At 44.2% G+C, this 9,463-nt stretch overlaps 1 protein-coding gene across 1 annotated transcript in view; it reads left to right on the top strand.

The window, feature by feature from the left end:
• T265_01691 (hypothetical protein) overlaps positions 1-9,463 on the top strand; it is a gene marked incomplete at both ends in the record, with an annotated part of 26,978 nt that overhangs the window by 14,088 nt on the left and 3,427 nt on the right. The window contains one exon of the mRNA XM_009165757.1: positions 5,818-5,828. Coding sequence (XP_009164021.1) covers positions 5,818-5,828 — 11 coding nt within the window. The remainder of the gene's footprint in view (positions 1-5,817; positions 5,829-9,463) is intronic.

The following is a 9,463-nucleotide window of genomic DNA, read 5'->3' as shown; positions in this document are numbered from 1 at the left end:
GTTCAGGAAGATGGTAAATGCGACAACGGATTACAGACACTACAATGCCACCTAGCGGTAGGCCGCAAGTTCGAAAATCCCTGGAGTTTTATGAGATGCACACTCCTAGCGATTTCCAACTTATCAGGAAGGTCAGATTCCTGAAAGTAACCCAAGAACGCCCGAAGCCTACTGAGAGACTAGAACTTCACCAAAATTTCAATAGGGAAGCCAGTGAGCGTCCAGGCCAGTCAATCCTTCAATCAATTCAACAAAAGCCGATGAGTATTCGGGCACGCCACAGAAGCACGACCGAATATGATCAATGTTCAGTCATTTCATTGAAGGACGATCGACGTTGATGGGTGTTCACTAAACGCCAGCCGGACAGCCTGGATCAATGTCAAAAATCAAATAGCGCAGGCCCGTTGTAACTTACGCACTCGCAGTAACTCGCTTGTTGCAATAAAGCCCGGGTGTTCCTTGTCGGTGGGTTCTTTTTCTGGGCCACCAGACACTGGAGCGGGAACAGCAGTCAGATATAGCAAAACCGCACGGTGTTCCTCGGCATTTCAGCATCGGCATAATCCACACCCTAAATGCTAGGAGCGTGGGATATGTGGAGAAACAAAATTTGACTAACAGGTGTAAATGTGTCGGTAGTATGAGGGGAATCGGAAATCGCTGAATCGCAATACTCGGCTGTTAGTCAGATGATAAAAGGCGAGGATATCCGTCTTCCATTGGTCTGCGGATGCGTTCCACTTGACAAGGTCACGACTGTCACATCTAGGGAATAGTCCAGAGGATTCAAATGTCACGGTATGATCAACAGTGAAGCAGAGACCTTTCACACTGTTGGTGCATTATCAACTACTGTGTTGATCATTCCTACTGTTTTCAACCAATGGAAGCGGCGGTAGCTGGTGAGTGAACTGCGTTCAACTGGCTTCAACAGACCAGTCACTGTTCGCATTAATGGTCTGTGCCAACCGAACCTTAAGGAAGTCTCTGCAGAAGTTTTTGATCAAAACTCCGACAGAGAGAAAGAGGCTTTGGTACGTGTAGAGCTGTATTCACTGGTTTTCAATTCTGTTGAGGTTTGCGAAGTCTTTTGCGAAGTGATATTCAACCTGTGTTTCAGGCATGTCGAAGTCAGATCAATACTTTAATCTGCTAGAGATATCGAGAAACGTTCGAAGGATTTTCAGCCGGGGAGCTTAGCAAACGCAAGTGGTGGGTAATAGTTTTTGGAACAGGTTGAGATTGTTTCCTTGAGAAGATCGTTAACGATCCAACCGGGTTTACTTCGTGTATAACCTTACAATAGGTTTACACACGGATTATTATGCCGTAAACTTGACGAAGTATATTCAAACACCGATGTTTCATCAGCCGTATGGGTAACTCAAACTGCAAACGCTGTTTAGTGAATATTTGGAGAGGAGAAACAGACGAATCGCCTTTCAGTCTAATGATCTCGTAAGTGAGCCATATTGCACGTTGATGATACTGCCGAAATTCAAGTGGTGCGATATCACTAAAATGTATGACAGGTGGGTGTGAGAAAGTTAGTGGTTCTCAAACGAATAATGAGGACACTGGAACATAAACCAGGTAATGTATTATACCGACACTTTGTCTGACTACCTCTCGACGAATGCAGACATCCACTTGTTGTAGATTAAGAAAGAAATGGACAGTATACACACTTAGCATGTTCGCTGTTGGGAGAACATTGTCCCGCCACCTGCATCCCCTCTCCTTTGGGAGAAAGTTCACTAAATCGATAATGTCTTGTTTATCTGATGAAATGCGACATTCATCATCATCATATTCACCATCATCATCATCATCATCATCACCATCATCATCATCATCATCATTGACAGCGTGGCATCAGTGTTCAAAACCGATGCTTCACTGCTGTACAACCATGATTAGTTGTAAGTGTCATGGTTGTACGTGGGCTGGGATACTGTCAGGGCCCCCATACCTAGACGTTAACGAAACACAATATTAGTGCCATGTTTGACAATCTGTGAAGCAAAATAAATACATTCCCTTGGGAGGTGATAAAGCCAAAATGTTGTACCCTTACTATTCCCGAGGTTTTCAAGCGTCCAATCACACAAATCTCCTCAAACGCCACCTACACCTCCTTACTTTTTCGCTCTACCAGTTCAATAATTGTTGTGCTTCTCCCGTTTTTTTCGACCAAATTTATTCTCGTTAAGTGATTCCCAAATCAGAAAACACAATTATAACTAAGTCAAGCGGCATACACCAACCACTGATGAAGCTGTGGTGTGGCGAGCCTAAGGCGTAATGAAATCAATTACGCATCGTTTCAGTAATTGAATATTTCAACCATATATTACGAGGCTGATCAGGCAAATTCGTGCGTACGCAGTTTCTTTCGGGTGTGGATCTGCTCAGAACGTTAGGCTGGCCAACAATATTGCGTTAGTTTTGTCCCACGAGCGACATGGATGGTGAGTAGGGGCGGAACCGCGTCCACTGCTACTCTGTCTTTTACCGAGAGTTGCTGGGAGAACACTGTATGAAACTGGATGACTTTAAAAATGGTCGGACAGATATCCTTCATCAACCATCAACTTGGCACGAAGGCACCCACAATTTAGTCGAGTGATTAGGGGAGAGTTTCAAAAGTGTCAAAAAATAGTCGTGTGTAAATCTAGTAATGATAAGATATGAATCATAGAATTGTTCGATTATCCCTTTGTGGTGGAATTAGATATCTGTAGATTGCAAGCGAAACCGCAACGCATCACGAGGTGATGAATGTGGAACGGTTACAGACGAATATTTAATAAAAGGAGGGGAGTGTCTCAGTAGAATTCATGCCACTAACAGTTCCAGTCAGATGAATCCCAGCTTATGAAAGAATGTTAGGTATGAAATTTTCCTCGTGCAAAGACCGGCAAACGAAGGAAGAACAGACAATGCTGAATGCCCTTCAAGGCGCAGTGAGCGCTAGCACGGTCAAGACTCGCACATCAGGCACAAAGTGTCCGTCATACTGGGTCTCTTGTGAGATTCAATGGCAAGAGTGTACACTCAACGCCACGTACCACGCATAATAGTGTCGTAAGTACGCAGAGAGTCCACAATGGTAAGCAAACACAAGTCACTGACTGCGAACTTAGGAAGTCCTAGTCCAATAACAGCCTTGGTGGATTGAGGAAAGCAGATCCATCGGTAGAAGATGATCATCTGTTGGTGAACCGACATCACAACCGTGGGGTTGAGATCATGGTGTGCGTGGTACAGGACATGTGATCGGTCTCTTACTACCCTATGGATACTACTCGGTCAGCAACCCCAGCATACACTAGATGCGGCAATGTCTAGTATATGACGCAGTTCAGCAACAAATAAGACAAAACTTGCACCTTACTCTGCGCATCTAAGGCGCAAATGAATTCTTTCTTTCTGACGAGCCGATTGCTCGTTCAATGCGTCGTGGAAGCACGTTTCATTAACTTCGAACGTCATCTACACAACTCCCGGAAAATGTTTCTTTCTCAAACTCTTATATCCTGCAAGGTTTCTGCCCAACTTTCGAGTCAACGTTTACCAAAACATTTCCAAACGCATATAATTTATGAATTGAGCGGCTAGCGGCAGATGTAATGTCGACATTGGCAGTTGATTCCTTAGGTCAATCCGTAGACTTCCGTATCATAGACCAAAGTATTGTCTAGTCTCTTAAGCCATCAACCGTTTATTGGCTGTCTTATTCCTGACATTACTCAAACTAGCACTCCTTCCTCTCTATCATGAAACGCTTAAAAACACATCTGCCTAATATTCTTATGCTAGTTGCAAGATGCTCATCGGGTCACCCCACATATTTTTCGCCTGAAGCAACACATTCGGGTTCTTGGATGCCGCCTACAGTGCCAGGCTTAATGTCACGAAGCTATTCAGTTAAGCGTGGGTCATCTCCTTCATATCTTGGCTTTTTCGACGACAAAGCCACCACTGTTAAATCGGCTGATGTCTGTTTAAGAGGAAAATATCAGATTAAATCCGTATGCTGGCTCTGCACATCTCCAGGCAAATGATGCCCTTAGCAGACAGGTTTGGGCCACGTCTTTCGAATTACTATATCACGCTTGGGGTGACCCAACCCTAATTCGAGATTGGCATTGGACGGATATCACACCGGAACAATGAAACATCTAGATTCCAACGCCAGTGCTCCGATCAGCTGATGTCCTATCCAAGCCTAGTGTTTGGTGACCAAAGCTCACTGTCCACTTGAGTGGTAGGAACTCACATTTACTTACTTGAGCCCCCACCCTGGATAACATTTATCCACACTCCTCGACTCTGAAGCTTGCGGTGAACACTTTGATGGCTGATCACAAGACATTGCTGACGTTTTCTACCCAACGTATTCAAATTATCGATCGAATCACTTCTGATCCCTCACTAAGAGCCTGGGGTGAAAGAAGCGAGTGGAATGATGAAAAAAATGTATTGAGTCTAGACTAATCAAGTACAATCCTTATCTGGATAAAAGATATCACTTTTTCCTGGTCATTTAGCCCATGTGCTAACGTTACTGAAACAATATGAATGGTCATCATAATCTTGTTTCAAAAATCGTTCAGCCTTCTAGAATCCGACCAAGTGATTATCGGAAAACATTTGTTAAAATTTCTGGTTCACTGCTTGACATTTCTGAAGTCTTCAGGGCGAGTTGACGGTTTATCCGACTATTCACTGGTAGTCAGATGACCGTCTAAGTTTCTACCAACTGTCTGGAACAAAAACGTCCAAAAAAATAGACCAAATGGGTTGGATGAGTGTGTCTAGAAGTTATTTGCTGGCAACCAGTGGACAATTGTCACGGAGTTTTAGAGAAAGCTCCCAAAAATTGGACTGAAAATTTCGAGATGCTTTACAAAATGTCCTTGGTGAGCAATTAAACAAGATGTTTCGATGGGCGTTGGTTAAATTTTGTTTTGAAGGGGGAACTGCGGGGGGGGAGTCTGCATTTCTGTGTGCCTTATCAAATTTTCCAAAAAAGGAGATCGTTCCCATTGGCATCACCGTAGCAACAAAAATCCCAGTTTTAAAGTTTACCGAAAAATGGAAACGAAAATCGAAGACAAATGACAATCAAAAAGGTTTCTTTATCGTCGGCGCGTGACAGAATTTCGAAAGATCTATTGCCTATAGTCAGTGTCCGAGCGGGGAAGGAGAGTTTACGACAAACCTTCTAATCTATTAGTTTCGAAAATTCGCGATCAGCTTTCAACCTTAAAATAAAATTTCTAGGATGTGAAATTATATGCACTATCCAACCTACGTCAGAAAATATCACCATTTACTAGGGGTGAGTCGCCGAAATTTTTACACGTCCTCAAATCAAACATCAAAAAACGGCGGGCACATACTTCAAAGTTAACAAGAAATGTTGTTAGCTGAGTGTTTTTGAAGACCTGTCTAGCATTTTGCGAAACAAAAACAAATTAGGCTGCTGCATAAATAGGGAGAATCAACGAATCTCAGGGGTGTGTTGTAAATCTTCTGTGAGGAAGCCACCTGATTTCAAAAGGTTCGGAATATCCGAACACACTATTGGAAGTAGCTGAAAACGGGTTGATTTCCAAACTGCCAAGTGGTAATTTCTGTTGCTTGGCTGTAGGGCAGGACTCGAATGTTTTGGTAGAAAAGTCTCCAGCCACAGAGCGAAATCCGGAAACAGAGAAATTAGCGAATATACACTCACTTGCGAACAAATTTGGTTTTGCGAGAGACTCATCTGGAATCCAGCTGAATCTCTTGTTTTTTATGATTCAGCTGGGTTCCAGGTGAGTCTCCCGAAAAACCAACTTAGTTTAAAAATGAGTGATTATTCGCTAATTTCGTGCAATTTGGTTTCAAGTAGAACATAAGGTTGACGGAAACTCGGGGACTGGGCCTACCTGATGAGCCCCAAGAAGGGCAAAACCGGTCGTGGGTTGTCGATGGATTTTCAGCGACCTTACGGGTAGTGCACTACGAACCACAGAAATTCTTATCGTGCTAAAATTGACATTGTAATCGACCTTGGTGAGTGCTGCCTAACCGAATAAAAGAGCACTTGAGGTCAAAAAATATCTGTTAAAAGGTCTGGATATATTTATGTTGTAAATCGTTTGTCTTCCTTAGGGTAGTTCATCTAAGCCGAAACCTCAAACCGTTTGGCTTCGACCTTGGTTTCAACAGATGTGTTCGAAAGCCGAAAAATATCCACCTGAGTTGCCCAGCGTTGAGACTCCTGATCCTCGGAAAGGTGGTACGGACTAAGACAGATTGTCTAGATAACTTGGCTAGCTTCGCAGCTTTGGTGCCACGATCAAACATATGTCAGTTTGGATGTTGCCTTTCAAAGGAGACTTCAGGCTGATTTTCATGAGCAATCGCTAACTGGAACCCCGTTGATCACAGCTAGTGTATTCAGTCCTGGTCGGCTTCGTTCGACAGCGAATCGAGCATTTGCACATCATCATCATCATCATCGACAGCATGACATCAGTGTTCAACACCGATGCTTCACTGCCGTACACGCGACGGCCGATGTGGCATGAGTTTATTTGTGTATGTGCAATTCATGGTTGTACGTGGGCTGGGATACTTCCAGGGCGCCAACACCTAGACAGGCGGACGATTAGGGCCCTCAACCAAAGCCTTTGTCTCAAAAGCCTAACCGCAAGGCAGCGGTGTTTGGCGGGAAATGCAAATGCATTACCATTTCTACGGAACAAGTCGCCATACATGTTCCAACCTCCAACCTGGAGGGCCAGGAGACTGTGTTCGTCAGACCTCTAACCACTGACCAACCTGGTATGAGAGACTCTGTGAGTGTAGCGGGACACTCTCCAGTATAGCTCAATGGATCGCTGAGGTGTGCAAACCGTCACACCACGGTAAGGTCCAGTCTCTTCGTGATGAGGTTTCACGACTCTCGCGCTTGAGAACGTCTCAATTTGTGCAGTATCAGCTTACATTCTTGTAGTGATATACCTTAGCGGGTGGGGCGGTGTGATTCACAGAATCGTATAGGTTTGCGGCGATGACCAAAGGAAATAACCATGATGAGAAATCAGGGGGAAAGCGGACCGATTACGTCCAGAATTCCAATATAGTGAAGTCACTGATGAGAACACCAGAAAATTCAAAGCAAACTAATCGATTAGAACCGCCTGACGTTTTGACCCCCAACGAAGGCTTTGTGAAGGACAAAATGATTGAAAATAAAACACCACCAAGGTGGAAATTATGTTTAGTGTAGTATCGCATGAGTTGTGACTGAGATAGCACTACACATGTAACATATATTTCGACTCGTTTTGTGGGATACTGGCACCTGTTCTCAGGATTCAGGTTACTTGGTCACTTATATTGTCCGGATGACACAACAGGAAGCACAGTTCGGGGAACACGCTGTACCGATACGATGGGGAACAACAACAAACGGTAGCGTCTCCCAAATGCATGCCCTATTCGCTAGCTCACCCAGATTTCAGGCATCAAATGCGACCTCTTGTATTCTAACATCCTTTACCGGCAACTTCAGTTTGGGCGCAGATCAGACATTTCACAGTAGGTTCTGATGGGAATAATCCGTGCAAGTTTGCTTTTCCTAGTGGGGCACTGGTGTCGTGTCTGTGCTGGGGTAACTGCGGTAAAAGTGGTGCCAACCCAGACGAATACACATGAGAGTTTTCGAAAAATGGACATCCAAGTTGCTTTTCAGTGTAAATCAGCCAATATCTTCCACCATTCGGCTTGTGCTATGCAACGGTGTAAAATTTCGATTCTTGAGACACTTAGTCTGCGAAATATACACTGTAGATGCTGGTGGAATCCACAAATCATGATCAAGAGTTTTACAACTTTACGTTTCATCTGCCCAGGAGCTTGAGTAAAGGCAACGTACCCTGATGAATAGAATGAATAAGACTTTCACTGGCGAGTCGATACAGTGGTTTTCGTCTGATCCAAATTTCAGCTCAATGACCAGTAATTTGGAAGAGACGTGTTGATCTTTTAATGACCAATGGCACTTGAGACGACTATACCCACTGGCAAAGCTGTTTTATCGACTTGCCCACAAATGCAAAAAAGTATGCTTGAGGTTCATGAAGCCATAGTGGATAGAAATACCAACAAGGCACCCGACGAAGATACACTTCCTCAAGAAGATGTCTGGTTTCATTGAAACATTGCACTTTTTGGTGAATACTAGTTGTCAGAAATGTATTAGCCACCTAATCTAGACAGCTAGGTGTTCCGAGTTAAAAGTAGGGTATATGGCAAGGTTTCCAATTCAACTGAGAATTGGTTCCGCATCGGCCACGTCGATATCATCCACGATACGCCATTGTCATCCGTCAAGTTTCATTGCCAAACTAACTCTTCAGTCATGAACAGAATCTTGGCTTTCTCGATAAAATGACTGCTTTGCTCCGGTCCTCATAAACACCGGGTGTTCTAGGGACTGACGATCTTCCGGGGGCGGCACTCAGTAACTATGTTGTTGAACTTCCATCTGGAAGATCATGAACAGAACTTGGCTTTCTCGGTAAAATGACTGCTTTGCTGCGGTCCTCATAAACACCGGGTGTTCTAGGGACTGACGATCTTCCGGGAGCGGCACTCAGTAACTTTGTTGTTGAACTTCCATCTGGAAGAACAGTCTGGCAGATGCTTAGGGAATATGTTCACTTTATCGCACTGAACGGCCTGCTAACTGAAGAAAACAGGTATGGAACATTGGTGCTCACCAGCCAAGTACAAACTACCCGTTTAGGCCTACTTAGCAGTCCAATCTTACCATACATCAAAATGGAAACTTTTAGGGCTGTTGACACTTTATCTTACTCACGAACAGAAGTCTCTGGAGAGGGATATTTGCATCCAAGAAAATACTGCTTGATTCACAAAGGCTAGGGCGGCGTATCTGAATCCCAAAAAGCTGCGTCAGTGCCATTACATCAGCCTTTTCCCAAAAGGTGCCTATACGTGTTACCGGTTCGGTCACAATCCCTCTACGGATGCGAACGTCGACCTCTCCTGACTGAAGGCATTAGCCACCTCGCGGAACTTGAACACCACTGCTCCCTTACTCCTTTTCTTGGAACGCCGTCCCACGAGTTCCGAGAATTGATAGCGTAGTTTTCCTGGGGCTGAAAACTTTTATCACATGATTTGACTCAGATAAAATTCACTACTACGTCGCTCACACAGAACGAAACTTCAAGAACTTCCATGCTTCGACTTCGTCTTTATGACAAGGACTAAATAGTCCATGTGGTAGACAGCAAACAACGTGGCGACGAGGCAAGGAGATTTTGGAAACCAGATTGTCATCGACTGAGGCATGTAGGAGCAACCTTGATGAGATCCAAAGAACGCTTGGAAGTGGTTCAAATCGTATCAAGTCATACACTAAGGCAGGCAA

Source organism: Opisthorchis viverrini (assembly GCF_000715545.1).
Source record: "Opisthorchis viverrini unplaced genomic scaffold opera_v5_18, whole genome shotgun sequence".
NCBI classification, from domain to species: domain Eukaryota; kingdom Metazoa; phylum Platyhelminthes; class Trematoda; order Opisthorchiida; family Opisthorchiidae; genus Opisthorchis; species Opisthorchis viverrini.
This window is presented reverse-complemented; position numbering and strand designations above follow the sequence as displayed.